The sequence below is a fragment of the Xenopus laevis genome, chromosome 4L (assembly GCF_017654675.1).
Source record: "Xenopus laevis strain J_2021 chromosome 4L, Xenopus_laevis_v10.1, whole genome shotgun sequence".
Lineage (NCBI taxonomy): Eukaryota > Metazoa > Chordata > Amphibia > Anura > Pipidae > Xenopus > Xenopus laevis.
Genome location: NC_054377.1, coordinates 15656546 through 15679153, shown reverse-complemented (window position 1 = coordinate 15679153; position 22608 = coordinate 15656546). Strand labels below are relative to the sequence as shown.

The following is a 22608-nucleotide window of genomic DNA, read 5'->3' as shown; positions in this document are numbered from 1 at the left end:
ATGTTTTCTTTCAACATCCTGCAGCTCACTCCTCGGCAACTGGTTTAGATATTAAATCCGACTACTGGCGATTAGTGAAAGAACTGAGCAGAGAAGGACTTATCCCTCAGGCAGCCAACAGCACTGCTGCTGTAGTGTAAAACTGCTAATATCATGAAAACAGAAACTCATAGAGCTCTGTGTACAATTTTATACATTTGTTTTCTTCCTGTTTAATGTCTGCTTATAGCAGATAGGCAGGGCCATTCCTACCACGAGGCAGGGTGAGCACCTTGCCTCAGGCGGCATTAAACGGCCAGTTACAAGGGGCAGCAAAAAGCCGCCTCCTGAAACTGTAAGAACTATTGTTCATGGGGAAAGTCATGCCGCTACAGCCAACTAAGCAGTGTTACTGTTGCCATGGCTACCGTAACTATGACACCGTAGTCATTCAATCCTATGGAACAAGCCGGCTGAAGTCTGAGCAAGATTCTGCATAGAAACAGTTGCAATGGGGCGCTTTCCTCTCGGTGTCATGTCTCCCCAAATTCGGGAAAGTTTAGGGGGAAACTGCGACGCGCTGAATTGCTACAGCACCACGTATAACAACTCTTATGGTAAGGCAGCCGATGGGATGAGATTTAATGAAATGCAACAGAAAAACAGAGTTTGGATTGGGCTGTGAGGTTTGTGGATACAGGGTGGGACTTTCAGTGATTGTGCAGTGGAATTAGAAAGAATAATGCCCCCCAAAAGTTTGCTTATAAGGTTTTTTGGGCTCCCTAAACTTCCTTTTTGGTGTCAGGAACAATAATTCTTAAACCACCAGGATCGCAGGATTGTTGGTCCCCAAGATAACTGGCAGTATGGTTACATTCAGCCAAACTGCCTGACCAAATCCTGATATGGGATCCGTTATCCAGAAAGCTCCAAATTACAGGATGCCCATCACCCACAGACTCACATTTTTAAAAATTCAAATATTTAAAAATGATTTACTTTTTCTCTGTAATATCGGGACCGATTATCCAGAATGCTTGAGACCTGGGGTTTTCCGAATAACGGATCTTTCCCTAATTTAAATCTTTATATCCCAAATCTACTAGAAAATCATGTGAACATGAAATAAACCCAATAGGCTGGTTTTGCTTCCAATAAGCATTAATTCTATCTTAGTTGGGATCAAGTACAAGCTACTGTTTTATTATTACAGAAAAAGGAAATCATGTTTCAAAATTTGGATTATTTGATTATAATGGGAGACAGCTTTTCTGTAATTCGGAGCATTCTGGATAACGGGTTTCCAGATAACATATCACATACCTGTAATAAAACAGTACCTTGTACTTCATCCAAACCAAGATTTAATTAATCCTTACTGGAGGTAAAATAATGCCTTTGGGTAATGTTTTTAGAAGACATAAGGTATAGAGATCCAAATAACAAAAAGATCCCTTATCCGGACAACCCCAGGTCCTGAGCATTCTGGATAATAGGTCCCATACCTGTACAGTGAAACCTCAAAATTACATCCTCCGATTTTAAGTTTTTCCTAATTTGACACTATTTGTTTGAAGTCCCACCAATATATACTGTATATAAATATATATATATATATATATATATTGCACAATTTTTTTCTGGTCCTCTGAAAACCATAAAAAATGTAGGTTCTACTGTATGTATATATATATATATATATATATATATATATATATATATATATATATATATATGTTTGCGATCTATTGCACTTGTCTGTAGGAATGAATATAAAGGCTAAGCTGACCTGCAGGTTGGTATTCTGGGGAATCAGTTGAACCTCACTGTGTAAGTAATTAAATGACTTGCTTGTTTCTATTCTGCTGAAGGTTTATCAGATATACCCCTGGGAGGTTTCTCACATCGGGGTGCCGGGGTGTCTCACAGAAGAACGGGATATCAGTCCAACCTGCGGCCAGCGGTCTATTACTCACCCAGCTTGGACCGGCTGGATAATCCAAACATGGGGTGAGCCAACAAAACTGCCAAGTGTCTTCTTGTAGGGGTGTAAGAAGTGATCTAGGGGTATGACAGGCAGGAGAAGTGTCACTAGCAAATGATGAGTGTTATAGCTCAGCTAGCACTTGCTTCAGCCAACTGCTTCATCTCAGTACATATAAGTTAGTTATTTTGGCATTGGACTAATTCAGTAAAGGAACTCCAAATGGAAACCAAGAATTGGTGCAACCTCTGGCCTCCAAAGTCAAATTGCTTTGTTCCCTATTCAATATGTTGCCTTGATGCTTTCTGGTACGTTTTAACAGATGTCAATAAACATAAAAAGCAGGCAGGCTCAGATTTATGATTCCCCCCAATTTCCAATAGGGATGCACCGAATCCACTATTTTGGATTAGGCCAAACCCAGAATCCTTCGCGAAGATTCGACCGAATCCGCTGAAAAAGGCTGAATTCCAAACGAATCCTGCATTCCCTAATTCCCAATAACTGTATTATTTATAGTTTTCTTCTGGGGCACAGAGAGAAAACCAGTTGGGATCTAGTCCTCGTGGGCACCCTCACATTGGGAGTGGTCGACCCTTGACTCAGGCTTTCTGATGGGCCTGGTTTCCCTAGTTTGACACTGCTTATCCCCACCATATATGTAACGCAGATACTATTTCACATGTTGTACTTACATTTGTTGGGTCTAAGAGCACACACAGGCACTGCCAATGGTAGGTGTAAAGTTAAAGGGGTTGTTCCACTTTGAGTTAACTTTTAGTATGATGTAGAGTAGGGATCCCCAACCTTTTGAACCCCGTGAGCAACATTCAGAAGTTAAAGGAGTTGGGGAGCAACACATGCATAAGAAATGTTCTTGGGCTGCCAAATAAGGGCTGTGATTGGCCATTTGGTAGCCCCTAATGTGGATTATCAACCAAAACTTGCCTCCAAGCTTGCAATTCAAAAATAAGCACCTGCTTTGAGGCCACTGGGAGCAACATCCAAGGGGTTGGTGAGTAACATGTTGTTTACAAGCTACTGGTTGGGGATCATTGATGTAGAGAGTGATATTCTGAGACAATTTGCAATTGGAAGTATTATATCTATTTCAAACTATGTGGTTGTTGGGATATGCAGTGTAAGGCACCCTACACAGCTTAAAGCAGAATAAAACAATACTAGGGGTCACCCTGTATATTCCCTTTGGTTCTGGTCTGGATTAACTGTTAGTAGAGAGTGATATTCTGAGACAATTTGCAATTGGTTTTCATTTTTTATTGTTAGTGGTTTTTGAGTTATTTAGCTTTTTATTCAGCAGCTCCAGTTTGCAATTTCTGCCATCTGGTTGCTACGGTCCAAATTATCCTAGCAACCATGCATTGATATAAATAAGAGACTGGAATATGAATAGGAGAGGGTCTGAATAGAAAGCTGAGATGTAAAAAATTGCAATAACAATAAATGTGCATCCTTACAACATTTGTTTTTTAGACGAGGTCAGTGACCCCCATTTGAAAGCTTGAGTCAAGAAAAAGACAAATAATTAAAACTCTATAAAAAAAAAAAATAGTGCATGAATTGAAAAGTTGCTTAGAATTGGCCATTCTATAACATTCTAAAAGTTGACTTAAAGGTGAAACACCCCTTTAAGACCTTAAGCACATGTGGCACATAACAGCCCTTAGGGTTTCCTTGCGCTACAGGTAAAACGAATACAGATGTATTGATACAGGGTCCAAACACTTTTTGTATGGTATTTTTGCATCTAGTTGTGCACTCTCAAATAATAGCCAAAGCTCACAATGTCATTGGTGGATGCTTAATTCTGTCATGTATTATAGGCTGATGCTGCGAAACAACTACACATCAGTAACTAACAGAGATTTTGGGCCTCTGAAAGTCCCCACTGGCACAGAACCACTCCCTTATACACTCCACCCACCAAACAGCGGCTACCATAAGAGCAGCGAGGCCACAAATCCCAAGTTTCGAGCTGTGAGTATGTCAGACTTGCAAATTGTGTGTGTGTTCACTTTAAGGGGTAAAGGCTGAAACACTACATGAGGACATATAGGGACTAATTGTAGGTGCTCAATTAGCTCACACTTCCATTAGGGGAAACAATCTTTGTATGACAGGTGCCCTTTAAAGTTATTTGGAATTGTATTTGCAGTTGAAAGCAGCTTATTAAAGGAGAACGAAAGGCTAAAATTAAATAAATTTTAGCAGAAAGATCTATATAAATACACCAGTAAACCCTCAAAGTAATGCTGCTCTGAGTCCTCTGTCCAAAGAAACACTGCATTTCTTTCATTCTATTGTGTACTCATGGGCTTCTGTATCAGACTTCCTGTTTTCAGCTTAAACATCCAGGGCAGGGCTTGAGCATGCTCAGTTTGCTCCTCTCCCTCCTCCCCTCCCTGCTGTAATCTGAGCCCATAGCTATGATTGAGCAGGGAAAATCAGGCAGGAAGTGATGTCATACCAATGAAATATGGCAGCTGCTATCCTAAACAAACAGAGAGTTTCTAGAGCAGTTTACTCCGGTATGATAAAGCATTCTACAGAATAAATATAGTGTTATAACTTGCACTATTGTGGCTAATCTATTGGCAATTATCTGCTTTGCTAGCTTTCCTTCTCCTTTAATTCCTTTCTGTCCGACTTTTAAAACAATACAACAGGAGTTTGGTATCCTCCAGCCGCTTTCTAACTTTGTTGAGTCAGGAGCGCCCAGAATGTAAGCAACCGGGCAGATAACAGTAGTGAGTGGTCTCCAGGTCAAGTGCCTGTGTGCTGTGCCTTTATACAATTCATGCAACTACACAGTTGTAACATCTTCATTTAATTAAGGAGGTGGCACCTTATTTCATGTAATACATGATATATATCTAGGCCATACTTATTTATAACATACCTTCCAACTGTCCTGTTTTAAACGGTATAGTCCCGCTTTTAACAACTCAATCCGCAGTCCCACATTTGTACTGAAAAGTCCCGACTTTTTCTGCACTAAACAGCCAGAAAAAGATACAAAGTTTTTAACTCAATTGGCTTTTGACAGAGAGCTCAGAACAGCCACCAGATGCAACTAAGATACTTTTGTAACAAGTAATTGTAACAATTTAGGTAATCAGGTCTCTTGGGAGAAGTTAGACTCACAGCTTAAAGGGCAATTCACCTTCATGAGCAAAACTGTAATAACTGAAAAAAACACAGAAATATGTTCAAACTTTCATAACCTGTGGGGTTCAGACACAAAATGGGCGTGGTCAAAACATTTTCACCTCACTGCTCTTTTTGTCCCTCTTTTTATTTCCAAACATATAGTGGGACATTCACTAGTAGTTGCGCCAGGCGTAACTTCGCGGCACTTCGCCAGACGTTTCGCCAGCGCTCCGCAAATTCACTAAAATCCGAAGTTGCGCTCAGGGGTAGCGTAAGGTTGCGAAGTTGCACTAGCGTTGATTTGCTAAGCGAAGCGAAGTTACGCTAGCGATGGTTAATTTGCATACGGCCCCAAATTCAAGTTAAAATGGAGGAATATGTAGCAGCACTACAAATGCCTGGGAAACCTTCAAAACATCAAATAAAATTTTTATTTTGCCCTACACATGTGCCCACTGTATAGTTGCCATGAGTTAGGAAATGTAGGGGGGACAGAGGGGAGCCCCAAAAAATTTTTCGATCCTTTTTAGCCTATCACCCATAATATAGAAAAAACGCCAGCGTTTTTTGGGACTTAGAAAAACTTTTAACTTTTTTTGAAGCAATCCCTATCAACTCTATTGCGCTTTGCCTGGTCTGAGGTGGCGAAGGAAGTCTGGCGTAAAAGGTTGCGTTCAGAACAATGCGCGCGTTAGTGAATTTGCGTAGTTACTTCCGTTGCGCAAATTCGCCAGGTGTAAGGGTGCGAAGTAATACTAGCGAAGTTACACCAGCGTCCGTTAGTGAATTTGCGAAGTAACGAAAATGCCCAACACTACCGAATTGACGCTAGCATTAGGCGCTTCGGCGCTTAGTGAATTTGCCCCTTAGGAGGTATGTATGAAGTTTTTGACTCTTATCAGTCAATACCAATTGCCTTTGCAGATTCCATAATTTACAAAAGGTGTTATTTAATATATTTCTGTGTTTCTGTACTTTCTCTGTGCCAAGTTTTTTTCATCTTCCTCTTGTTCTAAAATATCAAGAAATGTAGTCTATAAGATATAAGGAAAGCAGCAGCAATGGACTATTGGCTTTGGGTTATGGCTGATGTTCCTTTAATGAATGTTCTTTTGGAAGGTTAAGTCCGTTCACTTTGACACGAGGGATCAGGGTGCCACTGGAATGACTGGGGTTCCCCCCGTACATCGACTGCTGCTAACTGCACACAAAGGAAAAGGGGCCCCAGAGACTGAGAATTTCTATCATGTAAGTTTGTATAAATAAGATTTTCTATAGATACACACTTAACAAATTACCACTAAACAAAATACCTGAAGCTTCATGTTACTCGGTAATAATACATTTGACTATTTGGAGGACCTAAAAATGGCGGGGCCCATAATTTCTGTATTTACTGGAAAGCTGCTCATGTTCTACTTTCCTGTTGTTGTCACAGGGTCCATCGTTTATGTCTACAGAATACAAAAGTAGATTTACTCCAGGCAATGGGCATCGGCCTGGTGAGTCACTCATTTTGTTTTCTACTCTAATGAAATATGGGGGTTGAACATTTTGACACAATTGCAAATAGAGAAAGAGAGAGAGAGAGAGAGAGATCGATAGATCGATAGATAGATAGATAGATAATAGATAGATAGATAGATAGATAGATAGATAGATAACAGATAGATAGATAGATAGATAGATAGATAGATAGATAGATAACAGATAGATAGATAATAGATAGATAGATAGATAGATAGATAGATAGATAGATAGATAGATAGATAACAGATAGATAGATAGATAGATAGATAGATAGATAGATAGATAGAAAGATAGATAGATAGATGATAGATAGATAGATAGATAGATAGATGATATATAGAGAAAAAGATGATATATAGATAGATGGATGGATTGATAGATAGAGAGATAGAGAGAGATGATATATAGATAGATAGATTAGATAGATAGATAGATAGATAGATAGATAGATGATATATAGAGAAAAAGATGATATATAGATAGATGGATGGATTGATAGATAGAGAGATAGAGAGAGAGAGATAGATAGATAGATAGATAGATAGATAGATAGATAGATAGATAGATAGATAGATAGATAGATAGATAGATGATATATAGAGAAATAGATGATATATAGACTGATGGATGGATTGATAGATAGATAGATAGATAGATAGATGATATATAGATGGATAGATAGATAGATAGATAGATAGATAGATGATATATAGAGAAATAGATGATATATAGACTGATGGATGGATTGATAGATAGATAGATAGATAGATAGATGATATATAGATGGATAGATAGATAGATAGATAGATAGATAGATGATATATAGATGGATAGATTATATAGATAGATAGATAGATAGAGATATAGATGATATATAGATAGATGATAGAAAGATGATAGAATAGATAGATAGGTATAGAGAGATAGATCATTACCATTCCCTGCTGTATGTGAATAACACGGTGGTATCTTTCAAGCCCCTATATCTATTGTGCCGCACAATTCCTGCTTCAGTTGCTGCCTAACTATGTGGAAGAATCATTACAGCTTCTTTTGCTCCACCAGCCCAAACCCAGGTGGTGCTATATGAATATATTTATGCTATATGAATGTTTCTTATCTCGTCCCGCAGGTTTTCCTCGTTCTGCTATTATTGGAGCCACAGAGAATTCAGGCTTCACTGAAGGTTCAAATATGGAAATAATAAACTATGACCCTTATTCACAGTACAGCGCACCAGTAAGCATTTTCCACAGACACCACGACCCATATTGTCTAGTGTCTTTAAATATGTCCAGCCATCAATGGATTTGTCCCTCAATGAAAGGGCACAAATCCTAATATACTGGGTAACTAGGCAAGAGACCTCCCCTGTATAGGATAGACTGGATGCTAATGCATACTCTGTCATGAATGGGAGCCAGCCCACCCCCCCTGAAACTGTAATTTATGGTGATGCAAATTTCATGAAAACCCGAAATGAGTCTAAAAATAATCTTACATAATGCCCAAGGACTGAATTCACAGAAAAAGGCGTTTTCATACTATACTTCTGCTCAGGTAGATATTATCTACCTCCAAGAAACGCATTTTTCAAAATCATCTTATCCTAAGTATCTACACAAAAGATTTCCCCTGGTCTATATGGCAAATAGCGATTCTAAGACTAAGGGGGTCGCAATCTGCTTTAAAACAGGCCTTCCAATACAAGATATTGATAAACACGAAGATTTTATAGGGTATGTTCCTGGCTCTCAAACTGTGGTTCAATGATATTAAGTTTATGTGATCATATATTATGCACCTTATTTTAAAATTTTTTGAAAAGCTGGTTGCCTTTGCTTCAAACTGGCCAGAAGGTAACTTAATAATGGGAGGAGATACGAATGCGGTATTAGACAAATATTGGGACAGACAGACTAATTCTACAACAACCAACCTGACATTGTTGCTTTCCGTTATAGAAGGTAGCAAAATTGGTAAATTATGTAGCAGCATGGGTTGACTTGACATATGGGAGAGAACTCCACCTGGGTGTTAAACAATATACCAATTTTTCTGCGCCCCATAAACTCTACGCAAGAATTGGTCATATTTGGTTTTTCCAGTCGATGACCTCCCAGCCTCAGTCATCAAAAATGTTAACAGTCCCTTGGTCCGATCACTTCCCTCTATCATACAAGATATGCAGGTGGTTACTTAAACTTATAACAAGTGGCGTTTAAATGATCTCCTGCTAAAAACGCCAGATAGGGAAGGTTATCAAAGATTATTTTGCTAATAACCTGGGGTCAGTGACTGCCTCTCGGTATGGGAAGCCCATAAATCAGTCATAAGGGGTCATCTGATCCAAATGCATTACAGAAAAAACTCCGTAATTCGGAAATAGACTGACAAAACAGCTAGAGGACTTGGTAACATCCCATACTAGAGACCCAGAAATTGACCTTTCAAGCCATATTAATAGAGCTTGGACATAGCTAGATTTAGTAATCTAAAGCCCAACTAGGATCAATGGACTAAACATCGCTTCTATCTCTACTATAACAAACCTAGCAGGCTTTTCGCTAGAAGACTGAGAAACAGGCTAGACTATACCCCAATAACAAATCTTAGAACCTCTACAAATTTTAGGTATGGCATTGGCAAATTACCAATGCCATACCTAAAATCCTTCAAGCGTTTTACAGGTTTTATAAACAACTATACGCCTCCCCAACCCCCACAACACAAACTCAGCTGGACTCCTTTAGGGAATTACAGCTTCCTAAAATATTGGAAGATTTTTAATCCATTATGGATACAGAGATCTCTGAAGAAGAAGTCAAATCAGCGATCAAAGACCTCAAACTCCCCAAAGCACCGGACCCAGACGGGTTCACAGCCACATACTATAAAAAATTCTCCCATGTCTTAACCCCTCATTTCACCAGAATGTTTACTCAACTATTATGGGGAGACTCCCTGCCACAACAAATCCTCACAGCCAATATCCTATCCCGAAACCTCACACTGATCTTACGGATTGTAAAAAGTTTCGCCCAATATCTGTATTAAACATTGACATAAAAATCCTAGCCAAAATACTGGCTGAAAGATTAAATAGAATCCTCCCTTCCATAATCCCCAGATACCAGGTGGGTTTTGTTCAAGGGCGACAAGCAGCAGATGCGATATATAAAGTCACTATAGTCATATATAGTCATATAGTCACATTTGGCTCGGTTGCATGGCCGTATCTATATTGCACACTACAAGAGTGGGGGTTTGGTCTTAAATTTACCAAGTGGATTGAAGCACTGTATCACAACCCACTAGGCAGGATTACTATATGCCCACATTCATCGCCCACGTCGTTTCCTATAGCCAGAGGAACAAGACAGGGCTGCCCCTTTGCTGTTTGAACTGATGATCGAACCATTGGCAATAGCAATCAGAACAGATCCAGATATACATGTCTTACAAATGGGACCTAATGAACATGTCCTGAGCCTATTCACAGACGATGTCACTGCACCGATTCCTCGCCCTCTCACATCCCACATGGGTCTATTTCTGTCTTGTTTTGAACCCTTCAAAAACGGAAGCCATAAACATAAACCTTTCTCCAGAATTAGTTATTCTAATATATAACATAATATAAAACTATTAACAATTAACTTTTTACTTCCACTGCTGTAAGAAATATATTACAATCCTAGGTATCCTGCTCACCTAACTTTATAACCAGCTATATCAAGCTAATTACCCATACATCTACAAAAAGTTACAAAAGACGTTATAAGACTGGAGCAAGTACTATATTTCCTGGATAGGAAGGATTACGGCAATTAAAATGATGTTACTTCCAAAAATCCTCTTACCGTATATAATCGAGTATAAGCCGAGTTTTTCAGCCCCCAAATATGCTGAAAAACTCTACCTCGGCTTATAGTCAGGTCAAGCGCAAAAACGGTCACCGGCGTCTAAGAATGGTCGCTGACATTCAAAAACGAGACGCCGGCACCTCCAATGGGAGCAGAAACCCTCAATTTTTTGATTTAAACTTACCAGAAGCTGCTGCATTTCTCACCCTAGGCTTATACTCGAGTCAATAAGCTTTCCCAGTTTTTGGAGGTAAAATTAGGTACCTCGGCTTATACTCGGGATGGCTTACACTCGAGTATATACGGTACTTGTTTTGAGTGCCCCCATACCAAACTTAAAAAATGACTTTATAGCTTCCCAAATAGCTCAGATTCCAACACTTCACGTACAACACCACTGTGGGTCGAATTAGAGAACTTCTTAGCGCATCTGTACTCTGCGTGAGCTTTTGTGTGGACCCCACAGAAGGACCGACCACAGATCCTAAGCCCAAGCCTGCTCCACACACTTACTCTCTAACAACAAATGTATAAAAGGGCAGTCCAAGATTGCTAGTACTTTTAATGATGTAAAATGTACTGCCATGTACCGGTATATCATTTTTAATAAATGTACAAATAAAAATATTTAAAAAAAAAAAGATAGACTGGATGCAATAACCCCCAAGCTCCCAGACTTCTAACACTGTCTATTTCTGTATGGCAGAGAGGATACCACCGTATGATGGGATCAAGTATAACCAAGACAGATTTCCTGCCACTGACTACACTACAGGTGAATTTGACTTTTATTTATGGCTTATTGGGAGTAGGACAATGGAACAGATAACTGAGAAGCTGGAATTTAAACTTTACAACATTATTGGCAAAATTTTAGGGAAAGGGGTTAAAGGAGAAGGAATGGATACAATTAAGTAAGCTTTATCAGAAAGGTCTATATAAATACACCAGTAAGTCCTCAAAGTAATGCTGCTCTGAGTCCTCTGTCAAAAGAAACAGTATTTCTTTCCTTCTGTTATGTACTCATGGGCTTCTGTATCAGACTTCCTGTTTTCAGCTTAAACCTCCAGGGCTAGGGCTTGAGCATGCTCAGTTTGCTCCTCTCCCCTTTCCTCCTGTAATCTGAGCCCAGTGCTATGAGCAAGCAGTTAGAGAATCAGGCAGGAAGTGAGGTCAAACCAAGCTAATATGGCAGCTGCTATCCTAAACAAACAGAGAGCTTCTAGAGCTGTTTACTCAGGTAATCTGAGCCCATAGCTATGATTGAGCAGGGAAAATCAGGCAGGAAGTGATGTCATACCAATAAAATATGGCAGCTGCTATCCTAAACAAACAGAGAGCTTCTAGAGCTGTTTACTCAAGTATGGTAAAGCATTCTGCAGAATAAATATAGTGTTATAACTTGCACTAGTGTGCCTTATTTATTGGCAATAAACTGACTCGCTACCTTTCCTTCACCTTTAACAGAAAGTTACTTCTCCATGTCAATCAGGGCTAGAGATGGGGTCTAATGCAGTGCTGCAAGGTTACCGCCCCAAAATGGCAATTTGAATGGCAACTTCTAGGAGCCCCGAAAGCAGAAGGCAATACGAAAATAGCAATTATACATGTAATATAGTCATGGGGCCCCTACTGAGGCTGTGGGATCAGGGCAAATGCCCTCTCTACCCTGCTCTAATATTATCCCTGTACATGATAATAGATCTGGAACCCACACTTTATATAACAGGGTACACAGTCAAATTCATCATGAATTGTACTCTCTCCCCGAGCTGTGGATAATAGCAAGGGAGACAAAAGGGAAATGGAATAAAAACAACAAATAAAAGAATTAGCCTGTGCCTTCTGATTCAGAGCATTGCAAGTTGGAAAATAATTTATGACAGGTTTCTCTTTTTTTCACTCATTATTCTTGCTGACATTTAAAGGCAGAGAGCCTCTACATCTACATCTATGGATTCTGTTATCCAGAACACTTGGAATCAAGGTTTTTCATATTGGGTACCATGTTGTGATGCTACTACAAATCTAATTGAAGTTTTTGCCATCAATAAGCGCAAGGCACCTCGTTATTATTCAAGGGTCTCTGTGTGTCCCCTACAATACACTAAAATCAGTATTTGTAATATACAATGGTACAAAAAAAACCTTTAAATACCTTTTAGTATGATGTCGAAAGTGATATTCTGAGACAATTTGCATTTGGTTTTCATTTTTAATTATTTCTGGTATTTGAGTTATTTAGCAGCTCTCCAGTTTGCAATTTCAGCAATCCAGTCGCTAGGCTCCTAATTACCCTAGCAACCATGCACTGATTTGAATAAGAGACTGGAATATGAATAGGAGAGGTCTGAATAGAAAGATGAGTAATAAAACGTAGCAATAACAATACATTTGTAGCCTTACAGAGCTTTTGTTTTTAGATGGGGTCAGTGAGTCCCATGTAAAAGCGGTAGAAGAAGGGAAATAAGTCAAAAACTATTTAAAAAAAAAAAAAACTATTAAAAAAAATGAAGACCAATTGAAAAGTTGTTTAGAATTAGCCATTCTATAACATACTAAGGGTTGGGGCAGATTCGGGGAGATTTAGTCGCCTGGCGTTAATCGCCTCTTCTGCGTGTCGACAATCTCCCCGAACTGCCTCCTGTCTGCTTGAATGAAGAATCGCCTGCGCTAATGCACTTGCGGCGCTTCGACTTCCGAAGTCGCCCAAGGAAACTTTGGGCGACTTCATTAGTGCATTAGTGCAGCCGATTCGTGGAGATTGTCGCCCCGCAGAAGAGGCAGTTTGTGGCAGATTGTCGCCCCGCAGAAGAGGCGATTAGTCGCCAGGCGACTAAATCTCCCCGAATCTGCCCCAACCCTAAAAGCGAGCCACCCTAAATGAATTCGTGTCAGGAAGCTGATGCCCAGATTTAACCTGGTCCTACAAATAAAATGTGCGAAACCCTGTTGCACAGACGCTATGTAATTGAAGTTGTGCCAAAGATATGTGTCTCTTTTCTTGTAGGGCAGAGAACCATTGCCAGTTTTGGCCAAGAAAGCAGAGAGGGACAGCGGATTTACTCGCGAGGCCAACACAGCGCTGAGTGTCAATGTGAGGTTCACTCTTCTACTAGTTGCCCTTGGGTGAACCAAATGCATTATACAAAGTGTCAGCCTGCAGGCCGAATGGATAGATACAGCAATACTGGCAATGTACATGGTCACACTATATTGTTCCATTCATTCGGGACAACAGACCTTTTCTTTTCATTTCATTGGCTGATCCACCATTCACTGGCTGGTCATTGGCAGATAACGTTTTTAGATTGGACAGATATTCTGCATTTTGACAGGTTTGCAGGGTGGTCTTTTAAAAGTGAACCCAACCTGATATATATATATATATATATGCCCAATATGGATAAAACTGGCCAAGCTGCCTAACCAAACCTGGGCATGTATGGCTAACAGGGATGGGCGAATTTGACCCGTTTCGCTTCGCCAAATATTCGCCGCCAGCAAAATGTCGCAGACGCCCATTAAAGTCTATGGGCGTCAAAAATATATTTTGTCGCGCGGCGAAATTATTTTGTCGCGCGTCTTTTTTTTTTGACCAACGTCTCCATACAAGTCTATGGGCGTCTTTTTTTCGGCGAAACGAGGCGAAAAAATTCGCCCATCCCTAATGGCTAAGGATCAACTCCAATATAGTGAGATTAGAAAAACATCTGCATCATATACAATTTGGCAAAAATCTCCCATTGACTCCATTATATCCACATTTTTTAAAAATGTAATTGAATTAATCCTTATTGGAAGCAAAACCAGCCTATTGGGTTTAGTTTACAAGATTTTCTAGTAGATGTAGGGGCATATTTATCAAGGGTCGAATTTTCGAATTGAAAAAACTTCGAAATTTGAATTCAAAAAGACCAACCGAAAAAGTTTTTTTTGGGTTGAATAGGTCCGTATTCGAATCGAATTAATAGCACAATCGATCGAATACAATTCAACGTTTTTCCCAACAAAAACTTCGATTTTTCAAAGTCCACCAATTGTCTCCAAGTAGGTAGGTTCTAGGAGGTCCCCCATAGGCTAAAACAGCGATTCGGCAGGTTTTAGGTGGCAAATGGTCGCAGTTGAATATTTAAAGAGAGAGTACATGATAAATTTCAATATTCAATTTTTTTCAAATTCGAATCGAATTTGGACGATTCCCTAGTCGAAGTACACAAAAATAGCTCAAAATTCGATTTTTTTTTCATTAAAAAATTCACCTCGACCTTTGATAAATCTGCCCCTTAAAGTATGACGATCCAAATTACAGAAGATAAGAATTTCTTACCTGTAAATTGTCTTTTCTTCAGGTCCCCTCAGGCAGCACACCAAAGAGATATAGGTCCTCCTACTAGGGACAGGAAACAACATAAAAACACCCTCCCATCCCGACATTCCCCTGTGTTAGTTACCAAGATCCACACACACACACAGAGGTTGCTTTGACAGAATTTTAATTAGGAGGAGGGATAAATGGTGCTGCCTGAGGGGACCTGAAGAAAAGACAATTTACAGGTAAGAAATTCTTATCTTTCTTCAGGTCCCCAGGCAGCACACCAAAGAGATTTTGAAAAGATCAATGGGAGGGAACAAAAATTGCCTGTAACACTTTCTGGCCAAAAGCAGCCTCCCTTGAAGAAAATACGTCCAGCTTGTAGTGCTTGGAAAACGTATGCATCGAAGTCCATGTTGCAGCTTTACAAATCTGCTCTGCCGATGCTTCCGCTCTCTGTGCCCAAGTCGTGGCCACTGCTCTAGTCGAATGTGGTTTGATTTGATAACCTGCTTTAACCACCTTGAAATCGTAGGCTTCGAAGCAGCTAACCCTCTAGATGGGCCTGAGAAATTGAGGAAAAGATTATTTGATTTCCTGAACTGCGCTGATCTAGACAGGTAATAAATCAAGCAACGGATGTGGGTAAAAGGATGGTAATACAATCTCCTGAGAAGAATGAAAAACTGAAACCACTTTAGGAACAAAGGAGGGAGGAAGTCTCATCACCACTTTGTCAGGAAATACCTGAAGATAAGGATCTTCAATAGACAGACTTTGCAATTCCCCCACTCTCCTAGCTGAAGTGAGAGCGACCAATATTATAGTCTTCAGCGTCAAAAGCTTAATAGGAATCGAGGAGATAGGCTCAAACGGGTCTTCGGACAACACAGATAGGAGAAGATTGAGATCCCATGGTGGACAAACATCCCTAATAGTAGGTTTCAACCTACTTGTTGCTTTGATGAACTGTTTGATAAGGAGATTCTCACCTAGCGAAATGCTTTTCATTGCTCCCAAAGCCGCCACTTGAACCCTAAGAGTAGCTGGTTTCAATCCCATATGAAACCCCTCTAGCAGAAACTGAAGTATCTGAGGAACAGAAGCCTTGTAAGGATCGATAGAGCGGTCTCCACACCAAAAAGAAAATCTTTTCCAAATTCTAGAATAGATCTTATTAGTTCCTGCTTTCCGACTGTGAACCATGACGGCAATAACCTCTGACGATAGCCCCTGCTGTGTTAACGACTGCCATTCAGGATCCACGCTGATAGAGCTAGTCTGCTGGGATCCGGATGGTTCACTGGCCCCTGGTGAAGCAAAGTTCTGCTGGAGCCCAACAAAACAGGATCTTCCTCCGCCAACTCCAGCAGGAGAGAAAACCAAGCCCTCCTGGGCCAGTATGGGACTACCAGAATGACTCTGGCTTTGTCCAGCTTGATTTTCTTCAGAACTCTGGTAATCATCGGAAGTGGAGGAAAAATGTATCCCAGACTGCCTCCCCAACATTGAAGCATGGCATCCACTGCCACTGGTCTGTCCTGTGGAAACTGGGAATAAAACCTTTCCACCTTGGCATTCTGTCTCGTAGCCATAAGGTCTGTGGTCGGCCGACCCCACCGCTGACTCAACATCTGAAAGATTGATGGACTTAGAGACCATTCTCCTGGCAATACCAACCTTCGGCTCAGAAAATCTGCTCTGAAGTTGTCCGAACCTTTTATGTACACTGCTTGTAGCGTCTGGAGATGCGTCTCTGCCCAAAAGAGGATCTTGAGGGCCAACTCCAGCAAGCTCTGACTGTGAGTCCCTCCTTGTCTGTTCAGATGAGACACTACAGTGGTGTTGTCTGTTCTGATCTTTACTGATCGACCTCTGGTTAAGTGTGCCGTTACTTTGAGAGCTCTCCAAACAGCCAGGAGCTCCCGGTGGTTGGAAGAGAGAGATGCTTCCTGGGGAGACCACATGCCTTGCCAGACATTCTGCTCCAGAGTCGCTCCCCACCCTTGCCCGCTGGCATCGGTGGTGAGAATAAGCCATTCCTTTATGACCCATGGTACACCCCTGGACAAGTTTGGGTCCTTCCACCAACTGAGCGAGTGCCTCACATGAAGGGGTAACCTCATGAGATTGTCCAGAGAACTCTCTGTGCCATCCCAAACTCTCAATATTGCTCTCTGAAGAAGCCTCATGTGCAGTCTGGCCCAAGGCACTGCCTCTATAGTTGCTGTCATCGTTCCTAGAGCTGACATGGCCTGCCTGACTGGGACTTCTCTCTGCTGAGAGAGACCAAACAGGGACCTGCACAGGCTGATCTTCCTCAGCTGAGGAAGGAAGGTACGGCTCTGATCTGAGTCCAGCAGGACCCCTAAAAACTGTTTCTTCCGAGACGGCTTGAGACTGGACTTTTGATAATTGATTCTCCAACCTAAAGTCTCTAGACAGGAAATCGTCTTCTGGAGATGACTGAGAAGAAGACTGCTGGAGGACGCTTTTACTAGCCAGTCGTCTAAATAAGGCACAATCGGAATCCCCTGGGTCCTTAGAAAAGCCACCACCACCACCAAGACTTTGGTGAATATTCGAGGAGATGAGGACAGACCGAATGGTAGAGCCGCAAACTGATAATGACTTGTCTTGTGCTGATCTCTGATGGCAATCCTCAGAAATTGCTGATGTTCCTCCCAAATCGGAATATGGAGGTAGGCGTCCTGAAGATCGATTGTAGCCATAAAATCTCCTTCTTGCAAAATTGAGACTGCTGATCTGACGCCTTCCATCCTGAAATGAATCTTTTTCATGAAGGTATTGAGATAAACTAAATTGATGATCATCCGGAATTTGCCTGACCGCTTGGGGACCAAAAAAACGGAGGAATAGATCCCTCTTCCTTCCTCGCCTCGTGGAACAGGAACCAAAACACGGGACTGCACAAATTCTTGAACTCCCCTGAGAAGAAATGTTCTCTTCACAAACTCCCTGGGAACTCTTGTGCAAAGAAAACGAGGTTTTGGGTAAGAGGCCAACTCGAGCCTGTACCCTTCCTTGATGATACTTAGGACCCAAGGATCGCTGGTGATCCTTGTCCACTCGTGAAAAAAATAACGCAGTCTTCCCCCAACCGGACTGAATAATTTGGCGTCAGAACTGATCCGTCTTGCGGGATCCTTCAGACTTAACTCCTCCTTTCTGAGGCTTCCCCGGCCTGCCACGTACGGAGCGAAAAAAAGTCTTCTTTCTTCCTCCCGAACCTTTATACTGACTTGATGGCCGAAAAAAAATTTTCTGAGGAAAAAATCGTCTGTCTTGAGGCAAAAACTTCTTCGTTTCACCCAATTTGGAAACTAGAACTTCCAACTCTTTGCCGAACAAAAAAGGGCCTTCAAACGGCATGGCACACAGCCTATTCTTCGATGCCAGATCTGCCGCCCAATGCTTAAGCCACACCGCACGTCTACCAGCTACTGCCAACGCCGAAGACCTAGCTGCCATCCTAATGCTTTCCACTGAAGCATCGCACAAATAATCAGCCGCCAGCTTAATAATTTCCATTGAAGACCTCAAATCTTCACGGGGGACTCCATCTTCTATATCTTGATCCAGCTGAGTAAGCCAAAGCCTAATAGAGCGAATAACACAAGCTGTAGCAACACCTGGCCTAAATCCTGCTGCAGAGGATTCAAAAAGCTTTTTGAAAGCAGCATCTACTTTACGATCCATCGGATCTCTGAAACTAGCCCCATCCTCAACAGGAATAGTCGTCTTCTTTGCCAGTCTGGCCACTTCTACATCAACCTTTGGTGAAACATCCCAAGCAGCCGACACCTTATCATCAAAGGGAAACAACGCCTTTAATTTTTTGGGCAGTGATAATTTCTTTTCAGGTCTCAACCATTCTTTAGAAATGATGCTTGAAATAACTTCATGCACAGGAAAAACTCTGGGAGATTTTCTGCGACCCAAAAACATCAGGTCTTGTTTCGAGCGAGGCTTATCTTCATCTTTAAGATCCATAGAGGATCTGACAGCCTTCACCAAATGGTCAATATTTTCTACTGAAAATACATAAGCATCTTCCTTAACTTCTTCCTCATCTGATGAATCCATCAAGATATCATGTATGTCGGGCGCCTCCAGCTGGGGGGCCTCAGAAGTACTTGCCTGAGGTTGAGGCTGCGCAGCAGTTTTAAACATTTCAAAGGTCTGCTGCATATTAGTTTTAAACCAGTTCATGAATTGAGACATAGATTCGGGCACCTCTTGATGAAAATTTTCTTTAAAACAATCCGGACAAATTCTCTTCGGAAAATCCAGAGGAAGCCTAGCCTTGCATAATGCACATCTTCTAGACCTTTCTCCTTCTTGGTCTCTGGTCTCAGAGCGGGAAGACATGGCTGAAAGAAAAGGAAGAGAAACAAAAAAACAAATTTGTCTACAAACATCCCCACAAATTGGCACTGACACTAAACAAAAGGGTGAAACCTACCAGAGCAGTAATCAACCCCTACAGCAGCCGCAGTGAAGGGAGGCCACAAGGTAAAGAAAGAAACCGGCTTTTTTTTTTTTTTTTAAAAATTACCGCCGGGTCAACACGTGACCCGCAACCCGGAAGTAATCCAACAGCGCAGCAGAAGAGGAACGGCTATTCTCTCAGCCGCATACAGCGAGCACCGCCGGAACGTCACGTGATCTGCCGGCTGCAACCAGGAAGAAACTCACCAGCGCAAGGAAGAAGCGGCTCCAACTTCATGAACAGCCGCACGGATACAGCACCAGCTGGCGCCTTAACTCCAGTACCAGGGAGACACTCCGCTCACCGTGAAGGGAGGCCACACATGCAGGTAACTCCTCTGGATTCTTGTCTCCCGCAGAAAGCACCACTAAGCCCCAGCTGGAGCCTTTATTTTAACCCCTTCCAGGAGAACTAAAAAACCGTGAACCCGCAGCTACGGGTGAACGGTAGCCCTAAAAGAAAAAAATAGGAATCCTGCTGGACGCCCATACTACTCACCTGATCCCTAGAGGACAGGAAACAAAAACACAGGGGAATGTCGGGATGGGAGGGTGTTTTTATGTTGTTTCCTGTCCCTAGTAGGAGGACCTATATCTCTTTGGTGTGCTGCCTGGGGACCTGAAGAAAAGATATATTATCTGGAAAACCTGTTATTTTCTTTTTCCGTTCTACTTTACTAATTTAGTCATATTGCGCAGCTCTAAATTCTTCTTCTTTTGCCCTCACTGATACCAAATTTCCTTCTTTTACTACTAATATTTTGTTTTTATTGAATTTGTGATGTGACTCACTCAGACTTCCCAACCTGGTGCCCAGACTGGTGGTGACACTGGAAACAGCAATAGACAAAACTTGGACATGTTGGGACAAGTCTCTGTGGGTATAAAAGTAAGTACAGGGACCAGAGCAATGAATTAAATGTATTTAAAGAGGTTGTTTGTATTTAAATTTACTTTTAGTATGATGTAGAGAGTGATATTCTGAGACAATTTGCAATTGGTTTTCATTTTTTATTATTTGTGATTTTTGACTTATTTAACTTTTTATTCAGCAGCTCTTCAGTTTGCAATTTCAGCAATCTGGTTGCTAGGGTCCAAATTACCCTAGCAGCCATGCACTGATTTGAATAAGAGACTGGAATATAAATAGGAGAGGCCCTAATAGCAAGATGAGTCATAAAAAAAGTAGCAATAACAATAAATATGTAGCCTTGCAGGGCATTTGGTTTTTAGATGGGGTCAATGACCCCCATTTGAAAGCTGGAAAGAGTCAGAAGGCAAATAACAAACACTATATAAAAAAAATAAATGAAGGCCAATTTAAAAGTTGCTTGGAATTAGTCATTCTATAACATACTAAAAGTTAACTTAAAGGTGCACCAGCCCTTCAAGGGTAATGACACATTTAGAGTTTCACTTTAGACAAAGAAATGATCAAGACCAGTAAAATGTATAAGGGTAAGGCACCTTTAAAGCCTGTTGTAAGTTGTAGTCCAGCAACCTACAGTCCTGTAGGTGATCTTTTCGGGTTCTTTTTTGAAAGTTTGGGAAACAAGAAGCTTTTTTTTGGTGGGGGGGAGGGGGGTGTTGCTCTACTTGGTGGCTGAAAAACATTCTGCCAAACTACTTACAAGGTGGCCAGTTTGAAGCCTAAGCTATGAATGAAGATTTAGAGACTTGGTAGCCAATTTATCAAACACAGTAAAAAAGAAATAATCATTTAATAAATATGTGGAAAACCACAGCAAAAAAAAAACAAAAAAAACATAGGAAACATGGAAATAGTTGACTTTTATGTAATGTCCATGTGCTGGTTCTGATAACTGCCTGTTCTTTCTTCTGTAGGAACCTTCAGGATACAGTCAAAATAATTCCCTTTATCTGCAGCCACAACAGCAGCCACCGCAGCAGTATCTGACCAACTACAACATGAGGTGCTAAATGCCAACTCTAAACCCAGAATTCATCTTAAATGCACCCCAAAAAATACAAATATACCACAATGGAGTCATTTAGTTTTCTCCTCCATTGGTTGCTTGAAACAGCGACCCTTGTCAGGTTTTTTTTATCCCACATCTTAACCTGTAAGTTAAATTGGGTTCCCTTTAGTAAAGGGAAAGTTTTTGCAATTAAATAAGGTATATGATTGAACCAATTATCTTGGGTTCCCCGAGTTAAAGGTTAAGAACCCCTAGTTTACAATAACCCCAATTCAACAACAGAATCTTTTTTTTCTCCCTGGTGCCAGATTCACTGATCCAAAACCAGTTGGGAGAGACAGAGAAGGCTGGACACGAGGCGGGATCCAGAAACAACATTTCAGTGGATTTTCTTTAAACAACGAAGATCACGTTCCTCGTATCTAAGCCGAGGGTGAGAGCCAAGTTTATTCATCATTTTGTATAGTAGCCAAAACCATTTATTGCTATGTGGGGAAGCAACACCTTTTTATTACTTTAGTGCTACTTGGATACAGTACGAGTAGCTTCAAAAGTTGGACACTCATTCGACCTTTCTTCATTTAATTTTTTTTTTTTTAAGCAGATTTTAATCTTTTTTTTTTCCCTGTAGGAAGAAAATCAGAATCAAGTGCATCTTTCAAGATGAAGCATTGAGAAAGGAGTATCAAGCACCTTGAGACATTTTGGACGATACTCTGGATAATAAATACGCCACCCGTTCTTCACATCAATTGTATTCATGTTTTATGATCATATGATGTAGAGATTCAAGCATGGTTTGAAAACTGGTACAGGGACAGTGGCTATAGGATAACAGGTATAGTAGGGAAAGATGGTGCCTATAGTAACAGTGGATAATAGTCTCTGGGAAGGGAGTGTGACTGTGGGATAACAGGTATAGTAGGGAAAGATGGTGCCTATAGTAACAGTGGATAATAGTCTCTGGGAAGGGAGTGTGACTGTGGGATAGCAGGTATAGTAGGGAGAGATGGTGTCTATAGTAACAGTGGGGTAATAGTCTCTGGGAAGGGAGTGTGACTGTGGGATAACAGGTATAGTAGGGAAAGATGGTGCCTATAGTAACAGTGGATAATAGTCTCTGGGAAGGGAGTGTGACTGTGGGATAGCAGGTATAGTAGGGAGAGATGGTGCCTATAGTAACAGTGGATAATAGTCTCTGGGAAGGGAGTGTGACTGTGGGATAGCAGGTATAGTAAGGAGAGATGGTGCCTATAGTAACAGTGAGGATAATAGTCTCTGGGAAGGGAGTGTGACTGTGGGATAGCAGGT

General features: G+C 41.1%; 1 protein-coding gene across 1 annotated transcript; it reads left to right on the top strand.

Moving 5' to 3' along the window:
- The first annotated feature begins 457 nt into the window (after positions 1-457).
- On the top strand, positions 458-22043 carry ppp1r32.L (protein phosphatase 1 regulatory subunit 32 L homeolog). Its single transcript, NM_001095293.1, is given in 12 exon segments — positions 458-596; positions 1851-1989; positions 3808-3961; positions 6254-6382; positions 6573-6636; positions 7797-7903; positions 11237-11305; positions 13541-13627; positions 20154-20246; positions 21203-21291; positions 21606-21730; positions 21929-22043. Coding segments are annotated over 11 exon segments (1155 nt in total). The 5' UTR covers positions 458-490; the 3' UTR covers positions 21724-21730; positions 21929-22043.
- Positions 22044-22608: the final 565 nt, after the last annotated feature.